The sequence below is a fragment of the Nyctereutes procyonoides genome, unplaced genomic scaffold, assembly GCF_905146905.1.
Source record: "Nyctereutes procyonoides isolate TBG_1078 unplaced genomic scaffold, NYPRO_anot_genome, whole genome shotgun sequence".
Lineage (NCBI taxonomy): Eukaryota > Metazoa > Chordata > Mammalia > Carnivora > Canidae > Nyctereutes > Nyctereutes procyonoides.
In genome coordinates, this window is record NW_026575135.1 from 16,242,996 (window position 1) to 16,267,818 (window position 24,823).

Sequence of the window (24,823 nt, forward strand, 5' to 3'; positions counted from 1 at the left end):
GGTCTCATTCCTTATGAGGCCTCCTGTGCCACATAAAACTTATATCAAATACTTTGGTATGCTTTTCTCCTCTTAATTTGTCTTACGTTGGTTACATTCTCGGGTCCAGTAAATATACCCTAAGAAGGTGTGCACAGAGAGAGAGGGAGAAACACTGATTTTAAGAAATTGGCTTGTGTGATTGTGGGGGTTCAAATCTCCAGGGCAGCCCAGCAGGCTTTGGGGGTCTGGGAAGACTGGATGTTGCAGTCGTGAGTGTGAAGGCAGGCTGCAGGTAGATATCCTACCCTAGAGGACCTCAGTCCTTTCTACGTGGTTCACACCTGCTATTGATAACTGCTAAGGCCTCTTCTGTACATAGTCCACACTGCCCAATGTCCCCACTTCTCATTTGCTAAACACCTTAGGGGCCCATGGACTACTAGGTTCCCTGATGTTTTCTGACCTGGGCAGCAGAGGGGAGAAGAACTGGCTCTCTGCCAACCTAACCTGCTCCTTGCTTTATCTATTACCTGGGTGCTGGAGCATCATGACTTGCCCACGCTTTCTTTCCTGCACTTCTCTTAGAATCTTCATAAAAATGACACTAATCTCATCCTGAGATCTGATCTTGGAAATTACTCAGCTGGGAGCCTTGCCATCCTGCCAAGGTACCTCTTATCCACTGTGAGAGCCATGTGCTGAGACACCATTCCCTTTCCTCAGTACTTTTTAATCTGCCCATGACTTCCGAGATCAGCCCTCTTCCCTCAAGGCTTCTATTTCACTTGCAATACATTCATATATCACTCCAGTTAAGAAGTTGAAGCACAAGAAAAGTTAAGCAACCTGCCTGAGGCCGGTCACACTGATAGTTAAGGAGTCAGGGTTCCAACCGAGGTCTGGCTGCAGAGACACGGTCTCCCAGCTAGGCCTCACTGGCTGGAAAAGATGCAAAAATGAAGACATGGTGCCCCCCCTCAAGTAAGTCACAACCCGGAGGCACAGTCTACAATCTGTAAACTTGATCATTTGTACATTTTGACAATGGACATTGACTGATGAGATTAACAGTGGGGCAGATTTCAGAAGTTCTGGCCCCGGGGAGGCATTTTTCATTGGGAGGGCTCCTGTTATCCCTTGAAAGAGTGGTTCGCAAACCCAGCCATGCCTTAGCAATCCTCGGTTGAACATATAGACCTCAGAACCTTATTTTAGTTAGCATCTCCAGGGGAGGGCCCAGGAACCTTTATTTAACAGGCCCTTCTGGGGAGTCTTAAGCCCATACTTCTCTGAGGCTGGGTACTTGGGGCTTACCTTGTAAGACACTATCAAAAAAGGCAGTCGCCTAAAAGATTATTGACTTAGAGGAGGGAATAGAGAAGGGTTTGCGGTAGAGGGGACCAGAACCAGGAGTGGAGAGGAGGAGTCAGGGCAATGCTTAGAAACCAGAGCCATGTGATGAAACACGAGATCACATTATGAAACGTTTGGGCTGAGGGGAGTAGCAGCTGCACCAAGCCTCTGTCCTGATCCCGTGACAGCAAGGCCAGCAGTCCCGGGACTGGGGACATAAAAGGAAGGAAGAGCTGACAGTTTTGTGAGGTAACTTCAAATTGGGAGAGTAGGCAAGCGGGTGCCTGGCTGGCTAGGCTGGGGTATTTGAGGGGTTCCGGAAGAGCAAGCAGCAGGGAAGCCTCTGATGCCTCCAGTTGGTGCAGCCAGCTGCCCTCCTCCAGACTGCTCCATGCAGCTGAATTCAGGGTGAGTGTGTGTGTGGGGTGGGGGGAGGTCGGGCTATCAGGGCCTGGCCTGGCCGAGAAGGTGTGCTGGGTCTTGTGGTGGGGCCCCTGGGAGGGAGGCCCTTTCATTCAACTGTGTGCCTTCCTCTCTTGGTGGCTAGTGCCACTTGCTGGGGGGACCGTCCTTGGCAATGCAGATCTGTGTCGGATGCACCCACCTACCAAGAGATCCTTTAGAGATGTTTTGAGGACAAAATGCACACTGCAAAGTGTGGGTCCTACTAATGTGAACTTACCGAGAGAGTGTTTCTAGAAATCTTTCTCTGGGACTTCTAGTGTTGTGGGGGGAGGGGAAGGAAGTCCTTGTGAGGACAAAGGTAAAGCCCCTAAAGGGAATGGAATTTTGTTTCTTGACTAGTAAGTTTAGCCACTGAGGGTGACCTTTTGCTCCCTTTTATTCTTTGTTTCCTGCCCCCTGCTGTGTTAGTGTCCTGCTGGTTCCTGACCACCCTTTCTCCAGGAGGTCAAGGTCTCCCGGTGGTAGAGGCCTGATACCCTTCACCCTGGGAGTCAGCAATTTTGGAAGTGGCTCCACATTATGGCTTTCAGCTTTCTACCCCTAGGAGGTTGCTTCCTTACTGCCTGGGCCCTGTCTGCAAGACCACAAGGCTAATCCTGTGTGAGACAGCTTATTTCTTGGCCTCTGACTGCTTTGTGGTTTTGGTTTCGTGGTCACTCTGGGTGTGCAGTGTGTCGCCTTCTGCCCCAGAGACGTGAGGAGGCCTGGAGATTCTATTTCCATTGGATTTTTCAAGAGTCTCCCATTTTCAGAGGTAGCCTGTAAAAATTCAGTTGGGCTTCTTTCTTCTTCTTACTCCTCTGAGAAATTTTATTTTTTCCTTTTTTTTAACCTTTCCATCCATCTCTTACTCTTTCATTTAATTCCTCGAACAGTTATTGAGCGATCGCTATGTGCCAGGCACCTTTCTAGAAACTGAGGAATAGAGTGGTGAGCAACATGTAGTTCTTGCCCTTGAGGAAAAATTAACACTCAGAAATAGAGTGCTGTCCAATAGAATATTCTAGGATGCTGGAAATGTTCCCTATTTGCCTTGTCCAACGTAGTAGTCACTACTTATGTATGGCTGTTGAGGAATTAAAACATGGTTACTGTGACTGAGGAATTAAAACTTTATTTATTTATTTATTTATTTATTTATTTATTTATTTATTTATTTATTTAGATTTTATTTATTTATTCATGAGAGTCAGAGAGAGAGAGAGAGAGAGAGACAGAAACACAGGTAGAGGAAGAAGCAGGCTTCACGCAGGAAGCCTGATGTGGGACTCGATCCCAGAGTCCTGGGATTATGCCCTGAGCCAAAGGCAGATGCTCAACCACTGAGCCACCCAAGTGTCCCAAAACTTTATTTATTTTTAATAAATTGAAATTTAGTTAGTTCTATGTGCCTAGAGGCTCCAGCATTGGATAGAGCAAAAAGGAGAGAGATAAAGCAGATTTTTACAACATCATATGCCAAGCGTTATGATGAGATGGTTAGTTGGATTGGAACTAGGTTGGGGTTAATTGTAAAAGGCTTTGATTGAATCAGACTATAAGGGAACCAAATACAAAGGGAAGCCCAAGACCAAGATGACAGATTCAGCTGGTAAAGAAATAATGAGCCCCTGTTAGATTCATACTGTTTATTATTTGCATAGATAGTCATGACAAAAGAAGCCAAAGGTGCCAGCTGTCTGTGTCCTTGTCTTACACCCTGAAATAATGGCACTGAAAGAAAAGGGGCCCCAGACTTCAACACAGTTGCAAGGTAGGTATCCTGTTGCGGAGGAGCCAACTCCAGACTGCAGTGAAATGGTCACAGAGTTTGCAGCCCTGCCCCAAATGCACGTGGCAGTGAGAGAGAGAGTCCCATGCCTCTCTGGAAAAAGGGAGGTGTATGGGAAAACTGTCTTATGGCAGCCTCCCATAAGATAGAGACCATTAAGAGCTACAAACTTCCACTTACAAAATAAAGAAGTCATTGGGGTATAAAGTACAGCATAGGGAATATATAGCCAATAACATTGTAATAACTTTGTATGATGATGCATGGTAACAACCTTTCATGATGATTGTTCTGTAATGTATATTAGTTGTCAAATGCACACCTAAAACTAATATCATATGTCAATTGTATTTCAATTAAAAAAGAAGATAAGAGAGACAGGTGACAAAACAATCTTGTGAAGTCTCCTCCAAAGATTGCCTATGTTGTCATGTTCCTGAGATCACAAGGCATTCCATCTAGGTTTAGGTCCTGGTGGTTCGAGTTTTGCCTGTGGACACACTGGAAACCTTCCAGGGTGCTGTGATGAAACCAATCCCCTGTAAAGGGTCTTTTTTTTTTTAAGATTTTATTTATTTATTCATGAGAGACATGGAGAGAGGTAGAGACATAGGCAGAGGGAGAAGCAGACTCCCTGCAGGAAGCCCGATAAGGGCCTCGATCCCAGGACCCCAGGATCACGACCTGAGCCAAAGGCAGACGCTCAACCACTGAGTCACCCAGGTGCCACCCCTGCAAAGGGTCTTAACACTTATGGCCAGAAGCTTTAGACTTTACCCTTCACCCTTTAGCCATTGGAAGTTTAAGAGAGTAGACTGGGAGGTCTAATTTTTGTGTTGAGATCTGACAACATTGCAGAGACTAGACTGGGAGGCGAAAAAGACTGTAAACAGGGAGGAAGAATTAGGTAAATAGATGAGAGTTTCTGGGAATGAAGCGGAGAACACAGTCAATAATCACTTATTGAATACCTGGTAGTCAACAGTTCCATGTGCAGTGAACGTAACAAAAACAGATCAGACAGGGTCCTGCCCTCCAGAGGGTCCTGTTACAGATTAACAGGAGAGTGAAAACACAGCATAAATGGCTCTAGTATAAGGTTCAGTAACATATTAAGTACTCTGAGGCATGTTGGAGAGCCCAGAGGATAGGGAGTCGTCTTCAGCTGTGTGTCCCTGTATACAGTTGGTGCCTTATTGCTGATGATGACAATTCAGCATTGGACAGGATAAGCTTTAAGGCTTCTTACAACTTATTCTAGAAAATCTGGTACTGAGAGGCAATAAACCTTATTAACTAACAAAGGTATTAATCCCTATCACAATACATGGATTAGTTTGGATCAAATTGAGAGTAAGACAAAAGAAATAGAATATAGGCAAAGCAGGAAAGAGTCACAAAACATCAAGCATGGAGCATGGTGAGGGGTAAAGAGGAGAAAGTTTGAGGGCTTTGGATACTGGGGGCAGGGCTGACTTGCCATACACCACCGGAAATAGTATGGTATTAGTATGGACGAGTCCTTCCCTCCCTGTCCCACCACATTTTGGTATTTCCATTTTGCCTTATTGTCCTCCCACCTGCAGGAGGTCAGTCGATCCTCAGTACCTCCGGAAAGGATGCCACAACAAAAAGGGGAAAAAAATGTTTTCCTGGCCTTTGAGTTACAAAAAAACTAACGGATGACATGAATTCCAGAGGCCACAAATAGGTGTATTTGGTCTGGTACCCACCTTGGGGTTTTTGTCATTGCTGTGTGTATGTGCTATTTTGTTGTGTTTCCAGGAGAATACAGTTGAATGCCTTAGATTGGGCAGATCTTCTTCAGTTCACTACAGTCTGACTTGCATTCACTCTGACGTTCATGTGCAAACTTACAATACCTGCCCAGCCCCTCCAGCTATCTGAATTTGGACCCCATGGCATACCTTGCAAAATAGGTTTGGAAGAATGTATGATAACATAGGAGCAGGATGTCCCTGGCCAAGTCTTTCAGCCCCGTACAAGTCACTGAGACTTACTTGGACTTCAAGGAAAAGCAGAGCGCTCTGAATTCTGTGATTACATCTCTGCCATCTGGAGGAACAAGGACTCAAAAGAGAAATTATGCTGAATCTAGAGAAACAGGAAAACACTGCATTTTGTGCACATGTGGGTTTGTGGACTAAAATTCAATCCTACTAGTCCATTATCCATCCTGCCATACTATGCACCCAGGCTGTATCTGTAACTAAAAGCTTCAGAGTCAGGGAAAGGAAAAGATGAAGCTAAAGACAAGAAAGTAGTGAAAAAGAAACAAGGGTAGGAAAGAGGGCAGGAAGAAAAAAAATGCACATTCACATTGTTGCTGTCATTTGGGGAAAATAAATAAGATTTATATGGAGGGTCATGGCACGGGTTCTTGTTTCACCATTAACACAGGCAAACTTGTGTAAGTCGCTTAACTTGATGAGTTCAATCTCCTCACTTATAATGACCATGAGAGGATCTTGAAAAGTGAAAAGGCTTTATTATGGGAATATTACCCAGCGGCTAGCTTTTAGTAATTGCTCAATGTTGTTCGCTGTTAGAGAGAAAAAAAAGAGAACCAAGGGGAGACTAGAATTCCAGTAGCCATTTAAAAGAACTAGGCCCTTGTCAAATCATTGTGGTGTATAACTTCCCTTTCAATTTTCCTGGAGCTATTGCTGCTTTTTAAAATTATTTGTTAAAGATGATTCACATTGGGACAGGACAACTTCTAGTACCAGCTAGTGTAAAGCCCATTGGCTAGTAGCTTCTCTGTAAAGCCAGACTTTTTGGTGTGTCATCTCTCGTGACTCCGAATGATGGTAATTCTCCATTTCTGATCTCAGGAGTCCTGTCTCCAGTCCTGCAATGATCTTCCATTTTATCTTCAAAAGTCAGCCTATTGGATCATCAGACATGTTTATAAAAGGCAAATGCTTACTAAAATATAAAAGAGTGGCATAATAAATAACAAAGTGAGAAAAATTCTCAAAGGAACAATTCTTTATTACAATGCTCTTCTTTTACTGTCCATACTTACGATGCCTTTCTTTTGTTGTCCACACTTTGCAATGCTGACAATAGCAAAGTGTTGGAGTGCCATGGAGTTGCAGTGTGTAAGAATTCATTTTTTGGAATGCATATTTCCCTCTGATTTCCCTTACACTAGTAGGGGTTGTTTACCCCCTTAACTCATTTCACAAAGTGTAAAGGGAGTTTGGAGTAGGTAATTCAGGAAGGAGGGGCAAACGTGATCAGCCTACCACCCTCTTCTCCATGCAGTATAGTGCTTGCTAACCATCAAGAGCCTCCTCGATCTTGCATCTAAAACTGAAAATGAACTCAATCAAATGAATATGATCTTTTTGCACGCTGCCTTAATGGGATGAAAAATTGGTAAACAAATCACTAATAGGACCGCTCAATCACTGTCCATCATTATGTGCATTATAATCACATGACACTTGATGTTCAAGAATGGTTTATTTTTTTCTCAATTAAGAACCCTAGTGGAAAGCCCTAATAACATTTCACAAAACCTCAGGGTTCCTCAGAATCCCAGTGAGAATCCCTGGTCTATAGGTACAAAGTCTTCTTTCATGTGTGTACGCAAGCACACATGTGTGTACTATATATGTGTGTATTTTAATTCTGGACTCTTCTTGTTTTTTGAATATATAAGGGAGTGATGACACATAGGCTTGGTAAGTCTGAGGCCTGTTAAATTTATAACCAACTTCTGGAAAGGCAGTCTGTCAGACTTTGCCTGGGATCCCTACAGAATCCTCACGAAGGTACACCCATCACAAGGTACAATGTGTGAAAGATGCTGACTTTATTTAGCCTATATTCCAAGGAGCAAGGACTAAGGGGTCACTGATCATCTGGTCCCTTCCTTGTCTTTGGTGGGGAAATCTGAGACAGGCTTCACAAGCACACACCGTTGACCTGTCAAGTGTTTTTCTCTCTCCTTCGTTTCATGGTTTCGTTTTTGTCAAATCCATATCATTTTTATCATGGAAAAAGTTACCAGGTCCTCAAGGGAAAGGAAAAAGTGACCTTTCCTATAAGAAGCAGTCCTCTTGAGAGAACAATTTGGAAAATTTTCAATTTTTTAATGAGTATGACGTATGGAAGAAAGGAGGTGGGGGGAGAGAAAAGGAAGGAAAGGAGGAAGGATGCAAGGAAGGAGGAAATACCCCAAATTTTGCTCATTAATGGAACAGAGGACAAAATAGCTGATCCAATGTCTATTATAGTCTCTTTACCACAAACGACATTTTGACATTTATCACTCCATTAGAAAGGTATACAAGCAGAGACAAGATCATGGAGTTTCATTTTCCCTTTAAAATATGGGAACATGAGCAGCCCGGGTGGTTCAGTGGTTTAGCACCTGCCTTTGGTCCAGGGCCTGATCCAGGAGACCCGGGATCGAGTCCCATGTTGGGCTCCCTGCATGGAGCCTACTTCTCCCTCTGCCTGTGTCTCTGCCTCTCTCTCTCTCTGTCTCATGAATAAAAAAATAAAATCTTTAAAAAAAAATGGGAACATGAAAAAGAGCTGGAGGTTGGTTTTATAATGGAAGGGAGGGATTAGAGACCAAAATAAAAAATAACACCATAGTATATTTATGTTTATGTAACTCTACCCCAGGTAGGTATGGGGCTTGAAAAGCAGTGCTGATCCTTCCTGTAAATGCTTTTTTGTGTATTACCTCCTTAGATCCTAACAAACACCCTGTGAAATAAGTCACATGGGTATAGTCTCAACTGAGGAATTAAAGCTCAACTTACTCCAAACCATAAAAACTGAGGTTTACTGCAGTGTTATAATTGATAAGACAGGAGGCTGTGGTATCAGCCTTACCCTGAATTTCCAGTTCTACTGTTAATTATTTATGAGGCTTTGAGCATGTCACTTAACCTGTTTCCTCATATGTAAAATGAGAATAATGAGTCTTCTTGCACGTCTTCTTTTCCCTCCTCCAAATGTTCTGTGTATTTTGCATGAAGTCTCTAGAAATAGAACCTGGATAGACTTAATGCAAGCCTTGTCTCAGTCTTTCTCCTGGGATTTCAGTCTCCAACTCAAAAGTCTCCTCTCATCCTATAGGGCAGGGAATACCACTCCATCCCTTTCCCAGTTGCCAATGGTCCAGCTGACAGCCACCCCAGCAAGTGCCCTTGCAGATGAACCAGTGCACATCCGAGTGACGGGCCTGCACCCGTTGCAGATGGTGACCCTAATGGCGTCTCTGAAGGATGAGAAGGGGAATGTGTTCTGGTCCAGAGCCTTCTATAAGGCCAACGAGGTTGGTGAGCTGGACCTAATGCAGACTCCTGCATTCGGAGGTGACTACGTGGGGGTTCACCCGATGGGCCTCTTCTGGTCTCTGAAGCCCAAGAAGGCTTTCCAGAGGCTGCTGAAGAAGGATGTGATGAACAGCCCCTTTTGGATCACTCTGAACCTATATGACTCCGTTTGTTTTGAAGATGTCATCACAGATCAGGTCATGGCCAGCCAGGTGGTACAGCGCTGGTTCTCAGGCCCTGGGTTACAACGGGTGCAGATCCGAGAAGGTCGGGTGCGAGGAGCCCTTTTTCTGCCTCCAGGTGAGACTAATCTTTGGTGATACAGAAAACTTTGTTGATGAGTATAAAAACTGAAACAAAGGGCATCAAATTATTGGAGAACTAGTGTTTCCCACAATAGTTTAAAATCATCATGCCATTGTGTGTGTGTGTGTGTGTGTGTGTGTTTGTGCGCGTAAAGGTGGAATCATTTTGCTCACCTTGTACTTTCCCTCTTATCCACTTGAGCCTCTTCTCACTCTTTCTGATCCCATTCTCTTTTCTTTTTATTGCTTTCAGGGGAAGGTCCTTTCCCAGGAGTCATTGATTTGTTTGGGGGCAGAGGGGGTCTGGTTGAATTTCGGGCCAGTCTTTTGGCTGCACGTGGCTTTGCGGTGCTTGCATTAGCATATTTTGGCTATGAAGATCTGCCCAGTGACCTGCTGGAGATTGACCTGGAATATTTTGAGGAAGCTGCCAACTTGCTACTAGCTCATCCCAAGGTATTTAAAATACTTTTCATTCTACTTTGCAACATTATAGCAAAACAAAACACAACAAATCAGAAATGTCTGTTTTACCTCTTTTACCAATCTGTTTAAACTTGGGCATAGCACAGTTTACCCTTAAAATGGGGACAATATCTACCTTGTAGGATGGATATTATCCTTGTAGAGCTTGATGATCAGCTTATTGGCACAAAAGACAATAAATGGTGAATGTATTATGGTTATTTTCTTTCTTTTTTTTTTAACAATTTTTTTTTAATTTTTTTTTAATTTTATTTTATGATAGTCACAGAGAGAGAGAGAGAGAGAGAGAGAGAGAGAGGCAGAGACATAGGCAGAGGGAAAAGCAGGCTCCATGCACCGGGAGCCCGACGTGGGATTCGATCCCGGGTCTCCAGGATCGCGCCCTGGGCCAAAGGCAGGCGCCAAACCGCTGCGCCACCCAGGGATCCCCTTTCTTTTTTTTTTTTAAAAGATTTTATTCATTTATTCACGAGAGACACACACACACACACAGAGGCAGGGACACAGGCAGAGGGAGAAGCAGGCTCCATGCAGGGAGCATGGCGTGAGACTTGATCCCTGGTCTCCAGGATCACGTCCTGGGCTGAAGATGGCACTAAACCCCTGAGCCACCCGGGTTGCCCATATTATGGTTATTTTCATTGGAAAAAAAAAAAAAAGCCAAGGCTCCTCACATTTGAAGTCACTTGTCAGTGACTCTTCAATTTTTATCAGCCACTGATCTCATGAATCCTCTAGCTTATGTGTTTTCAAACTTCAATGAGTTAAGTCATACGAAAGAGTCCTGAGACTAAGAACATGCAGAGTTCAGTTTTAGAGCTGGGCCACAGGATCAGAGCAGAATCATCAGCAGAATGGATGTGGCTGCACCATCTGATGAGCTAAACTAGCTCTTCAGTGAGTATCAGATCTAGGGACAGAACTAAACCCAAAGTAAGTGTCCAAGGCTCAAAGCTGGGAAGGGAATCTAGAAGGGAAGGATCATTTTAGAACTCTGTCAAGTATTGTTTGTACCATTGAAAATGTGGGCCATGGCCCAGAGGCCTTGGTATGACCAGAGAGCTGTTTGAATGCAGACTCTCAGACCACACCCTGGTCAGCATCTACATTTTAACAAGATTCCTCAGGTGATCTGGATGCACATTCAAAGTTTGAGAGGGACTGCTCATAATCCAGCTTTTTTTTTTCTAGGAATTAAATATCAGATGAATTATAATCTAGACCTCTTAAAGAGGTCTCAAAGTACTGATGTTTGTGTTAATGACAAAAAAAAGAAACGGGAATAAATACCACAGGGTCAGGTGTCTGGGTTGACATTCTGTGAAACTGAAACATAATAATTCTAGTTTTCCAGTCTGAAAATGTTTGAATATCAGTTATGTTTTATGGATCAACCCGTCATGGTAAAACAATCATACCAGCTAACATTTGTTAAATTGCTATTTGACTCTATGCTAAATACTCTAAAAGCACTGTTGTTGAACACTCACAATTACTTGGTGATGTAAGTACTGTTGACATCCTCATTTTTCAGATGAGAACTCAGATTAAGTCATGTGACAGGGCAGCAGTTTAGCGCCACCTTCAGTCCAGGGTGTGATCCTGGAGACCTGGAATTGAGTCCCACGTTGGCCTCCCTGCATGGAGCCTGCTTCTCCCTCTGCCTGTGTCTCTGCCTCTCTCTCTCTCTCTCTCTCTCTCTGTGTCTCTCATGAATAAATAAAATCTTAAAAAAAAAAAAAAAGAAAAAGTCATGTGACAAAACTACACAGACCTTCTGGCAATGCCTTTGCTCCAAACTGTTGGGTTATCCTGACTCTGTTATTCATATCATTCTCTGCCCAGAGAGCCTTGGCTGTTCTCCAGGAGACATGAGGCCATGTCTTCTCTTGGAGCACTATTAGTATCTTCATCTTTGGTGTTACCTCCCTCATCACCATCAAACACATGTGTGATTTTTCTAAGCATATTTGGCTTTTTAAAATTTTTTTTTCTAAAGACTAGGTCTTTTTTTTTTTTTTTTTTTTTTTAAGATTTCATTTATTTATCCACAAGAGACACAGAGAAAGAGAGAGGTAGAGACACAGGCAGAGGGAGAAGCAGGCTCCATGCAGGGAGCCCGACGTAGAACTCCATCCCGGGTCTCCAGGATCACACCCTGGGCCGAAGGCGGTGCTAAACCGCTGAGCCACCCGGGCTGCCCTGGGTTTTCTTTTCTTTTCTTTCTTTCTTTCTTTCTTTCTTTCTTTCTTTTCTTTCTTTCTTTCTTTCTTTCTTTCTTCTTTTTTTAAAGGATTGTCTAGAAGGAATTAAATCTCAGATCAAATGTTTTCAATTTAAAAAAAGTTTTTTTTTTTTTTCCATTTCAAATGTCACTCTTTGACATTATCTGAAGAGGAAGAGCAATTGTCAAAATTCAGTTTAGATTCAGTGTCATCAGAAGAGGTTCAATTCCCATCTCGGCTCCTTGACGTTGTAGCCTTAAGCAAGACTTGTAAACTTCCTGAATCTCAGGGTTCTTATCGGTAGGACAAGTGGAGACAATTTATGTGTAAAGCACTTAGCTGAGGGCTCAGCCTACAGTAAACTGTCAATAAATCCACCTTGTCATCCTTGCCCGCCTGGTTTCCCCCCTCTCCTTTCCCTACATCCTCAACCAGTCCCAAAGTGTTTTAGGGTCTATTCCTGGAACTTTCTCAATAGGTCACACCTTCTTCATCCTCCCTGCCACTCTTTCAGTTTGCTCCTTCATAACTGCCCCCCTGTGGTAAGTAAGTCCACAGTATAGTATCCTATCTCCAGTGATAGTCTGCTCCCTTGTTCCCCGGTCCATTCCTGTCATGGCAGTTTCCAAGTATGGAAGCACACTGCATTTCCTGGGGTGGAGGGGGGATATGCTCTAGTATGAGATTCTTGGGCCCACTCAGAGCTATTGAAATAGAAACTAAAAAAAATGGATCCCAGAAAGCTCTAATTGAAAGAACTTTTTTTCCAGGTGATCTGATGATAGGTGCTGGTCTGTGAGTGTAAACAAAGTAAACACATCAGGTTGCTATGCATTTGCTGCTCTCTGTCCAAAATGCCCTTCCTTTCCCCACTCGTTTTCCAACCTTCTTTCTTCCCTTTGCTCCCTCAGCCTTTCACAGAGTTAAAGACCCCCTCTCTTATGACCTACTACTTTTCCTACTGAACTGGTCACTGGCATTCAATTGTTTATAGAATCCAGGTCTTTCAACTTTATACCCTCAAAGCTTTCACCATTAGCTCTTGGACTCACAGACATGCAAAACCTCAGTAGCTGTAAAATGCTATTTAAATATGAATAACACTTACATAATATTCTAAACAACCTGGGAAACTCTTTTCCTAACTAGAGAGAAGAATTTGATTCTTAAGTTTCCCTGCTTCTACTCAGGTGATGTTGAATGTTGTTGGTGCATTTAAACTCTTTTTGGTTTTATGGAACTCTGCTTTTGATGAAGAACTTTTATTTTGATTGTTTCACTAGATCCTTATAACATTCCTGCAGGGTTGGTAATAATATCACCCTGGTAAGACAATAAGGCTTCCCGGAGGCAAATAGGTAATGTCTTCGGTCATAGGAGCTGATAAATCCAAGTGCTAGGACTCCCATCCCATATTTTCTGTTTCTATCACACTAGCTTACTTGGCCTGTAGGGCAGCTGCTTCCAGAATGGCATGTGATGGGTTCCCTATATTTTGTGCTTCAGGTCCAAACGCCAGGAATCGGGGTGATCTCTGTGAGCAAAGGTGCAGAGATTGGGCTGGCCATGGCCTGCTTCCTGAAGCAGGTGGTAGCCACCATCTGGATCAATGGGACCAATGCCATTTTTGAATTTCCACTCAGGTACAAAGATATGGTAATAACACCCATCCCCACGTTTGTAGAGCGCATACAGTTGGACATCTCAGGGGCTATGCGTCTCCGCCACTACAAGGGGGATCCCTGGGATGAACTGAATCAGCAGAGCGTGCTTCCTATTGAAAAGGCCCTGGGTTCGATCCTCTTCATTGTTGGAGAGAATGATGAATGCCTGAATAGCAGGGAGTATGCCCAGCAGGCCTTGCACCAGCTGCGGAGCCACGGGAAAAACAACGGAAGGATGCTGTTATACCCTGGGGCGGGCCATCTCATAGAGCCGCCCTATTTACCCCTGTGTTACGCTTCCCCAAACAAGAACTTTTCTTGGCCTTTGCTCTGGGGAGGGGACCCTGCTGCCCATGCCGCAGCCCAGGAGCACTCCTGGGGAGAGATCCTGAAATTCTTCAGGCAGCACCTTACTCAAACCAGGAGCAAACTCTGAACCAGGGCTAAGGGTGATGATGAAATGAGACAAAAAAATGAGAAGGCAGGGATATGATGGGAAGAGGGAGTTCTCCTGACTTCTGTAGATTTCATAGTTATCCTGGGTCAATGGGAAGGAAATAGGACAAAAAATCAAGGAACAAGGGCACAGGTGCACCTGAAGTATTTCTGACAAATTTGTACGTGACCTGAATTTTTAATAAACTGAATCTTCGTTTATATGCACCAGGGTACATTGCTATCTCAATCTTGCAATACCCTTGCAAATTGAATAATCTTTTGTTTCCCAAGTAGGAATACCTTGGATCCAGGTATTGTCAATCTACATGAATTTCCTGGGACTTCCAAGTTACTTGTGGAAAAACATTTTCTGTTTAAAATTGAATTTCTGACATTTGAAATGAAAAGTTCTAATGGCACCATCAAATGTAATGCTTGTTATAGATTTCCAAAGCATACTTTATTTTTGTATAAAGCCCAGGATAGTGATGTTTCTTTTTACTCCTAAAATATATTTCTTTTTATAATTTTAATCAGGAATGGGATTGAATTTAATCACATGCCTTTGTAGCACTTATTGAAATTGTTAATGAAATTAGTTAATATTTTTAAAACAACTACAGCAGTTAAGGTATGTAGCAATTACTCTATCAGAATTGGCTGCAATTATTTCCATAATGCTTTCCTCCTTCAGTCTATTAGTGTGGTGAATTACATTCATTAATGGACTTAATGTTGCTTTTGCACCTAATTTTACCAGATTATTTTCTCATATTGACTAATTTGGGTTTGTAAAAAAATTTTTGGAGTCAATATGGTCATTCCTATTTTCTCAGCATTTTGCCCATATATTCTAGAACACATTTTTTTGCTAATAATTTTGCACATATCCCCTTTTATCTGCATGCTTTCCCTTTTTCCCTCTCAGTCTGACTTGACAAATATTTTTCTATTTTATTAATATTTTCCAAGAACAGTTTTGATTTGTTTTTTTGGTCTTTTCCTCCTGATTCCTTGATTTCTGTTGTCTTAAAATAAATTCATTCCTTCTGCTATATTTTTTGTTGTTGTTTATTTTTCTGGCAGTGTTCTCATTTTGTTGATTTCCAAATAGTTTTTGATTTACCTACCCCCCCATCCCACCTCCACCTTAAACCCAAAAGTAACTTTACCAAAGTATCATACTGTAGATACTATTTATTATAAGGGGGAAGGAGTGAGAAACTTTGCAGTGGAGGATCAGATTGTTACCACCTGAACCCACTGGTCAAACTTAGCATCTCTTAAAATGGTCATTTTTACATAATGTGCTTCATGATGTGGAGTGTCTGGCACTACTTGGATGACTTATAAAACACTATTAAACTTGAACCTAGTCAAACCTTTTGATCAAATTTATTGATACAGTGGCTAAAGACCAGTTAAAAAATCCTGCAAAGAGACAAATCCAGGTTGTGGGTCATTCTATGACCTGGTCTCATTTTAAGTTAACAACTCACCTGGTTTCTTCACAAGTTAGTTGCATGAAAAAATTTGGGATTTTTTTCATTGTGGGATCCCCCCTCCTCCGCCCTTTTTTTGCATTGGAATGAGCTGTGGGACAATCAAGCATTAAAAGAGGCTTAAGAAAAAAAGAGACTTAAGACACATATCAACCAAATGCTATTTGTGGGCTGGGTTTGAGCACAGTGACTGTAAAAAGACATTTTTGAGACAATTAAAAAAATCTGAATATGGACTGGATATTAAATGACATTATGAAATTGATATTATCTTGTTAGGCATCATGATGGTATTGCGGTTATATAAAGATCACTTTTAGATAAAGATGAATACGGACATATTTACAGGTGAAGGGTTGCAATGTCTGGGAATTGTTTTAATACAGAAATATGGCAAAATGTGAATAATTATTACTTCTAGATTATGGCTATATTGAGGTGTAATATTTTTTATGTGTGGATGCAATTTTTCATAATGAAAAGGTAAAAAAATAAAAGATACAATCAATATATTTACCTTTCTCCCTCCAAAGTCAATAACTTTAGCATATCTAAATCTTTTTCTTCATAACAATCCCATTAATTTCAAATTATTGATTTGTTTTAAAATAAATACATATTTAACATAACTATGCTTTAATGTGTCTTTGCTCCTTATAGTTTCTTACAGGCTGTCTTCTAAATTCTTGATTTTATCTTCTGCTTGGCCATTCCTTAAAGTACAAACTCAAGTCATTATTTTAAAAGATTCCTATTCACCTGAATCTTGGCAAATTAAAAAAGTCTATATTTTGGTCCCTTTGCAATAAAGAATTTTATACTTGTAGAATTTGATGTTAATAGACTTTGATCTTTTTATTTTAGCATCCATTGTTTCCAATGAGAAGTCTGGTTCTTCTTACTTTGTGGAATTTTCTTCTCCTTTTGTTCATATTTTCCTATTTCTATTTTATTTTTATTTTACTCTGTATCTGAAAGCTTTTTACAGTTTTCTCTTTGTTCTTAATGTTCTGAAATTTCTTTAAGATATGAATAAGTGTGAGTTTATCATTACTATGTTAATTAATTTTGTTTGGTACTGTATGGGCCATTCCAAACTCAAGACCTAGCTTTCTTCAGCTTTAGACATTTGCTTCTGTTGATTTTATAATCACTTTAACCTTTCCATTTTTTCTACTCTCTCCTTCTGGAAGTTCAATTAAGAGAATTTTGGAGCTTCTGGATGTTTCTTCTATGAATATTAAATTTCTCTCATATTTTTTGTACCTCTTCCCCGCTGTCCCCAGCTCCCTGTTTTCTTGAACTTCACAGTTTAATTGTTCGACTCACTAATTTGTGCTTCAGCTCCGTGCAACTTGCTATTTAGCTCATCTCTTGGGTATGATCATTATTTTTAATTTTCCCAATCTGCAATTGGGTTGTTTCCTTAAAGCCTGTTCTCATTTTTCCCTCTCAGCTTTATTGAGATATAATAGACAAATCACATTGTGTAAACTTTAAGGCATACAACTTGATGATTTGATATACATACATATTGTGAAATGATTATCACGATTAGGCTAGTTAACACATCCATCACTTCACATAGTTATTGTGTGTGTGTGTGTGTGTGTGTGTGCGTGTGTGTGGTGAGAGCATTTAAGATCTACTCATTTAGCGAATTTCAGGTATACAATACAGTATTAGTTAACTATAATCCCCATGTTGTACATTATCCTGTTCTAATTTTATAGATAGATCAGTGGGTCATCTTTCTTATTCCTGCTTTCACCTGTGGCCTTCATGAACACACCCACGTTCTGTGCAGGATAATGTCATTGTATTTAAAAAGCAGTATAAGCCATTGGGATTAAGAAAATCCACTTATCCCAGCACCACCTAGATATTATTTTTTAGGGATCTGATTTCAGCAAAATGAACCATACCTTCTTCATGGTCTTCTTTCTAGGCTTTCCTAGGAGCTCAGCTTCCAGTTCTATTTGGTTTTCCCGTTAGTTGGTTAGAAAAATCTGACTAAAAGTGATTTACACAGTGGAATAATTATTGTCTCGTACGTAAATAAATCCAAAGGAAGGATGGCTTTGGTTTATTCACCAGTTAAGCAGTGTCATTATGAACCAAATTCCTTCTATCTTTCTGCTCTGCCATCCTTAACAGGTTAACTTCCTCTCAGGTTAGCCCGGCTATTGTTCTAAGATGTTGACCACAGGCCCTCGTATCTCATGAAGATCTCATTTAGATTTCCCCATGTCTCAGTGGTCAAAACTGGGTCACATACTTAAAGCAATCACAAGCAAGGGAAATGAGACCAGCATACCAGCTTAGATAATCAAGACTTAACCTTATAGGCCTAGCATCATTGAAGAACATGTCCACTTGGCAGATGGTGAACAAAAATGAAATTCATTACTGACAAGGACTACTGAATTGCCAATCAGGACAGTTTGCCCTACTTGTGTTTCCTCTTCCCTCTACTATTTTCATAACAAATGAAAATTATGGGTAGGGGGAAGTAATCTTCTGATTTCTGATGCATTCCAAATGTTTTCTTCAACTTGCAGATTAAGATCACTCTTGACTTGACCTGTCCAGGCATTTTGATTCTTTAAGTTATGCTTTCCTTCCTTGTGTCCTTCTAGTTTAAACAAATATGTAGGACACTGTTTATCTTCCTACTTATGTGTGATTAGGAGTCCCAGGGCTTTCACTCCATTGTATTCCCTTTCTAGGGTGGTTAGATGGTCTATCTCAAAGGCAAACATTTATGTGTCTTTAAATATGCATAATTTGTAATACAGGACACGGCAGTGCCTCAATCTCTGGATTTCTTTATCCCTAAGTCTTGCCACTCTACTGTTTCATTGTTATACCATGACCAGACATTTCCTCTCATTCTTTTTATGTGTTATTCACAGATTTCTGTTGCTTCTGGTAGAAAGTTTCCTTGGTTCCAAACTCTGTGGCATGTACTCTTGGTAGCCTAAAATTCCTTCCTTCTAATAGTATCTAAATGTGTCCTTGTGCTTCAGTGATTCTAAACTTACTCCAGCCCCCACAGGTGAGTGCTAAGTGGTGTGGACCAATCATGGTGGTTTTTTTCCTTCATCCAGTGAGTAGAGTAAGCACAGACATATAACATAATTCTTGCCAATGGGATGTCAGAGACATCTAAAGAGAATGAAGATTGTCTGAAAGAGACATTCTGAGAATTTGGGGGATGTCTTCCTTATCTTAAAAAGCAAAGAAATAGAACTATTTTCTTTGGATGTTGTTTTATCTTAATGCTTAGGATATATTGAGGCCAGTCTGAGGACAAAACCAACACACAAGGTCTGAGCCAAATGAGTTGCAGAAAGATGGAACTGAGGCTCTAATTACGTTGTTTTCATAGATGCTCAACCTTTGGATTTCTTGTTATTGGATTAAATAAATTTCCTTATTTGTTAAAGCCATTTACATATGAATTTTCTGTTCTTTGCTGCTGAAGACTATCATGATCATGGACACTTCCCTTATTACAACAGCCCACCCTCGCTTGCACCTGTCTAGAGGCAGTGTAGAAGGATAAATTGCACAACCTGATTTTTTAAAGTAAGGTGGGCAAGGTGAATTAAAAATTAATAGTCATCTGGAATTTCATAGACACCTTTTAGACTTTCAGGGTTTCATAAACTTGCATAATATGCATAACCTGAGGATCATGTATTGTTGCTAGATTTATTACATTTCATTTGTAATGATGGGATAGTGGAAAAAGAAACCTCCTATGTAAGTAGGGTCGCTTCCTGATTGGAGATTAACTGAAAATAAGCCACCTATTTTGCAGAAACACACACAAAAATGCTTATTGAATGTTTATACTAGAAACACTGCTAAAAGCTTTTCATGAGTCATTTAATTGAATCCTCACATCATCTTTATGGTATACTTTGCTCATTAATGCCCTCACTTTAACAGTAGATAACCTATGAGGCTGGGAGTTTGACTTGCATTATGATTCAGCGAGTCAGATAAAATTCTGGGTTTGATTTTTAGCAATCTCAGCACAAGGAGTAGAACAGGAGGATCTTCTTCAGAGAGTATAAAGAAGCTTTCAGATCATTTGTGGGGCACATACACAGGGAATTTAAATCCTTAAGTTCAACACTTCCTCCCTACTTTGTCCAGTGACATTAGGAACAACCAATCTCATTATATTCATTAGTTTGCCAAAAATGTTCAAAAGCATCATATACAATGCCACTTACTCTCTTGCTTATTAGTGGTTGATTAGGCATATTCAGTAGTGATATCTTGTATATCCCTATTGCCAAATCATGCCATGGTCTATTAGTATTCTCTTTACTCCTTGAAATAGAGTCATTAGCCTCTTTGAATCTAATCAGAATAAAAAGCTTATTCCAGAAACCCCAAAACCCATGCAGAAAACTCATCCTTAAAATTCTGTTTCTTTAGAATGCTCTCAGGACCAACATCTGTATTAGGGTTCTCCAGAGAAAGAGAACCAACATAATGTATACAAAGAAATTTATTACAAGGAATTGACTCCTGCAATTTTGGAGCCTGAGAAGTCCTAAGATCTGCAATCAGCAAACTGGAAACCTAAGAGAGCTGATGGTGTCATTCTAATTTGAGTCTGAAAGGCCTGAGAACCACGAGAGCCAAAAATATTGTAAGTTCTGGTCTAGTCAAGCTAACAGGCTTGAGATCCAAGAAGAGCTGATGTTTCAATATGAATCTGAAGGCAGGAAAAGACCAATGTCACTCAAAGTCAGGCAAGAAGAGTTCCCTCTCACTTGAGGGAAGATTAGCCTTTTTGTTCCATTCAGCTTTCAATTGATTTGATAAGAGCCACCCACTCTAGGAAGGGCAATCTTCTTTACTCAGGCTACTGATTCAAATGTTCATGTCATCCAAAAACTCCCTCATACACATATCCAGAATAATGTCTGGGCACCATGTAGTTCAGTCAAGTTGGCACATGAATTATCACAGCATAGGTAGTCACTAAATTATTTCCACTATATGGATGAGTAAACTAAGCCTTGGAGAGGTTAACTCACCTAAGCTCACACAAGTAGACATGACTTCACAATACAGATGAATTTACAATCTTCCTCTAAAACACATGTAGCTATTTTTGACAACCAGTATTGACACCTGACAACAGTAGCTACACAAATTGCTATAGCTAGGGATGAAATAATTCAATCCTCTCTTACCTGTTATATTATAGCTTCCACTATAATTGAAGTCAGATGTGGTAAAGGTCCTTAAAATTCTTCAATTTGGGGATCCCTGGGTGGCTCAGCGGTTTAGTGCCTGCCTTTGGCCCAGGGCGTGATCTTGGAGTCCCGGGATTGAGTCCTGCATCTGGCTCCCTGCATGGAGCCTGCTTCTCCCTCTGCCTGTGTCTCTGCCTCTCTCTCTCTCCCTCTCTGTGTGACTATCATAAATAAATAAAAATTAAAAAAAAAGAAAAGTTCAGCAAATGTTGTCCAGAATTGCCCTGAATGAGAAAAACAGGGACAAAGAAGAAAACCCACTAATACAAAAAGAAAAAAAAAATCTAGTTCAGTCGACTAGAGAAAAATCACCTTGGCCATCAGACTAGGCTTTTCTCATGTCTTCCTGAAATATCCGTATATACTATTCAATATTTTGTTTGGGATTTCATGCTCACCACGCAACATTTTAACCAATAAAATGGTTTTCTAGACATCCTGATTACAAGATGGGATGTGGGGAGATGTCACTTTTTTTTTTTTTAGAGATTTTATTTGTTCATGAGAAACACACACACACACACACACACACACACACACACACACACACAGAGGCAGAGGTAGAAGCAGGCTCCACCCAGGGAGCCCGAAGCGGGACTCAATCCCAGGACCCCAGGATCACTCCCTGGGCCAAAGGCAGGCACTAAACCACTGAGCCACCCGGGCTGCCCAAGATGTCACATTCTTGACACCAGAGCGTGATGATTCTGCCATTATTAAATGGCTTTTTATGGATAAATATAATATTTTAAAATGTATTTACCTGCTTTTCTCTTGCTCCTCTTCCCCCTGCCCCCACTTTCATCTGCTTGCCTTGGGGGAGTTTTAGGATTGTTCCAGAATAACATGACGAGAAGGAAAGAGTTAATGTCCCTGAAAGGAACTGATTTTATCCTAAAGAAGCCGGTTTAACTAGAAGAGATGAAATTCTACTTCATTGGAAATATAGAGTCCTGCCCCCTGCATCCATTCAGTGGGACAGAGAGGCTTATTAGGAAGTTCAGACTGGGTTTAGAAAATACTTTTTGTGGAGAAATAGGTTAAATGTTTTTATCCTGCTATATTCAATAAATAAGAGTCTGTCACAAAGAAACTGGTCATCTTTGAGGAACTCAGAGCCTGGTTTCAGGCTTGCAAGGCTGTGGTCCAGACCTGACACGGTGATTTCCATCCTAAGAATCCTGCCTGAGTGATCAAGTTGAATCAGAGACCATATCCTTCTTGCCTCGACATCTCCTTCCTTCCCCACCAGTTGTGCTAAAGTTACTATACAACCTATGGGAATGCAGGTGGTGGTGGTGGTAATAATTCTGTCCTCAGTATCTAAGGAAAGCATCACAGAGCTATGGCATTTGAACTGTATCTCAAAGTGTTTTTTTTCTTTTGAAGTTCCTAGAACAAAAGATGCTATAAAAATAAGGAATAAGTCTGATCAAGAGATACCTGATTAAGAATCCTATAGAAACACATATCAGGTCCATTTGGCTTTATCATTCAGTAAGGACATTTTTTGAAGAGTTAGATGCCAACTTCATCCCAGTGAAGCAAAACTCATGGTGATAAAGCTGGTATATGTTCACCAAAATTAGTGATTTCAACAGGTGGCAATAGATTAATTAATACACATCCAGTGGATCTTGGTATGACTGATCTTACCAAAGGTGTAAGAATCTATTTTTAAGGTGGTCAAACAGCTAAAAATCCCTCTAATGGTGTAACTGGTGACTATTTAGTTGATTAGCCCTAGACCCTGAACTAGAGAGAAGCTACCCAAACAACAGGCAGCTGGAGTGGAGGTGCACTTGCTATCTTCACACTTACCCCTATGGCTGCTAAGAACAGGATAGAAGAAATGCCCCAGGGAGCAAATACTTAGCTCCATGATCCCTACAAAGGTAGCAACTCTGTTGGCTATAAAGAGGGAGCAGATGAAGGGGATATAAATGTTTTGTACAGAACTATGCATGATGAGTCTATGTGAGTCTAGTGAGCCTGAATTGACTTAATTCTGAAATATTGCAGAATATCCCTTTAAATTGGGAAAAGATTGCTTTACAGTATAATTCAATGGAGAAATGACTTTATGTAACAACATTCAACATCATTATTCCAAAAGAAGAGCTGTTCTCTGTTTCAAAATATTTGAGTTAAATTGATAAATGGAAGTTCTTTTATAGGGCAAAGTAAGCACATCTTTTTTTTTTTTTTTTTTAAAGAGACTGTCTTTAAGGAAAAGCTCTTCACAAGCACCCTACTCTTTACTCTGTGTATAGGTTTACTTAGTTTCATGGGAAGGCTCTGGATTGTTACCTTTTATAGATGCTGACACCAAAATGAGCAAACCAGGTTGAGGACAGAGGCTCCAGTCTTGAGTGGTATAAATGCTGCTTTCCCAGGCAGAGTCATTTCTAATTTTAAATTCATGTACACCATTAACTGGGCTTCACAGGGGTCAATGGGCTGGAGAGTAGCGTACCAATATGTCAATCAATACTGGGATACCCATGAATGTATCAATCGATTCTGGGACATCTGGACCAAGAATTAATCCTGAGGCTATCATTATCACTTATCCTATTTAGACAGAGGGCTTTGTCTTTGGTAGAAGGCCCACGTGGAGGGGTCCCTAGCCCTAAGAAATGAATCTCAAATGGCAGGCTTGAAAGATCAACTTGAAGTCTGTGAAGTGACTTAGGACTAATGAAGGGCATTACTAAGGTTGCCATGGCGAGATAGAGGGAATCAGACTAAAGCAATGGTCCCAGACATGTGCCCAGAGATACCCCTTATTTTCAAGTGTCACAGTAGAGTGCCCTCTGGAGCTTGACCCAGTCATGTACCAATACCCCCCAGACCCAAGACTAGGAAACTAGGATCTGTGGCTAGAGCTCTAGTAACACTTGAGAAGTCCCTTCTAGATGGAAATCAGAAAGGAAAGTAGAAGGATAACACTTACTCATAAGTCGACTTATGTTCTTGGAAATAACCATCTGGTAGACACACATTTAAATGGCCTCTCACTGTGATGAGAAGTGGGTAATGTAAAATCAATAAAGCCTGCCAGCATTTTTCAGAATGTCTTACCATGAATATGAGAATAAAATCAAGCCCTCATTGCTGTTATTAAAAAAATTCTACAAATTATGTGTAGAAAATGAATCACTCAGAAATTGGGCAACATTATACTTTGGTAGCTTATACAAAGTGGAGAGCTCAGAGCTTGCAAATTATTCCTTCTCATAAGCAGAATACATTTTTCTTATGATGTGCTTTTCTTACCAACACCATCCCTGAACCATTTAAGCAGATATATTACATTGAAAAACCTTTGAAAATACGCAGACCTGGTTTAAAGGCATCCTCACATAGTGAAGTCAGGAAGACCCAGATTCTAATACTCGTGCTGACATGCACAGCACGACCTTGGGATTATCACAGTTTCCCTGAGCTGTTTCAAGAACAACCAGATTATGTATGTGAAAGCATGTGGCACAGCACCTGGGATTAATAAAGCTTTCAGTACTCTTTCCTTCCTTGCCTCCCTACCCAACTTCATCAGCCAGACAGCTCTCAGAAGATATAGATGAGAGGGTGTGCATATAAATGTAAATAACTCTAGGCCAGAGTGAGATGAGAGATCAGGCAAAGTTGTATTTAGCAGAGGTAAGTTTTGTTCCTAAAAATGACTTTTTATTAATAACTCAATATAGGCAGGCTGGAAACAAAGGTAGCTTGTTAGGCATCCAGACTATGCTTCCAAGTGTCCTAATAATTTCAAGAATTTTAAAGTTTTGCCTGCACCCCCCCCCCACACACACCTTCTCCACTCACTCACTCACTTACTCACTCACTCACATACTCTCCCATGAAAGGACCTACCAGTCATGCCTCTAGAATGACTTATCTCAGCAGGCATGACTCTAAAACGTATAAACATTTATTTAGTTCACTTCATTGTGACTCTTTAAATACCTTTGCCCCGTGGATGAAGCTTAAAACAAATGACATGAGACAGAATAGCTT

At 40.9% G+C, this 24,823-nt stretch overlaps 1 protein-coding gene across 4 annotated transcripts; it reads left to right on the plus strand.

The window, feature by feature from the left end:
• Window positions 1-1,474: 1,474 nt before the first annotated feature.
• On the plus strand, window positions 1,475-16,227 carry LOC129494875 (acyl-coenzyme A amino acid N-acyltransferase 2-like). 4 transcript variants are annotated; one of them, XM_055302086.1, is made up of 5 exons: window positions 1,475-1,743; window positions 3,444-3,553; window positions 8,696-9,195; window positions 9,454-9,656; window positions 13,418-16,227. In XM_055302086.1, exons 3-5 carry the CDS (start codon window positions 8,733-8,735, stop codon window positions 14,009-14,011), a joined length of 1,260 nt encoding a protein of 419 aa, XP_055158061.1. In that variant the 5' UTR covers window positions 1,475-1,743; window positions 3,444-3,553; window positions 8,696-8,732; the 3' UTR covers window positions 14,012-16,227. The 4 variants fall into 4 exon arrangements, with proteins under 4 accessions (XP_055158061.1, XP_055158060.1, XP_055158059.1 ...); XM_055302085.1 differs by having other exon boundaries at window positions 3,448-3,553; XM_055302084.1 differs by lacking the exon at window positions 3,444-3,553 and having other exon boundaries at window positions 13,418-16,226.
• Window positions 16,228-24,823: the final 8,596 nt, after the last annotated feature.

Bases quoted from the DNA above. Each gene is read 5' to 3' on its own strand.
- LOC129494875 (XM_055302084.1), top strand. From the start codon at position 1,682: ATGCCTCCAGTTGGTGCAGCCAGCTGCCCTCCTCCAGACTGCTCCATG. The intron at 1,744-8,695 runs GTGAGTGTGTGT...CTCATCCTATAG, and splicing joins TCCATGCAGCTGAATTCAGG to GGCAGGGAATACCACTCCAT. The intron at 9,196-9,453 runs GTGAGACTAATC...TATTGCTTTCAG, and splicing joins AGCCCTTTTTCTGCCTCCAG to GGGAAGGTCCTTTCCCAGGA.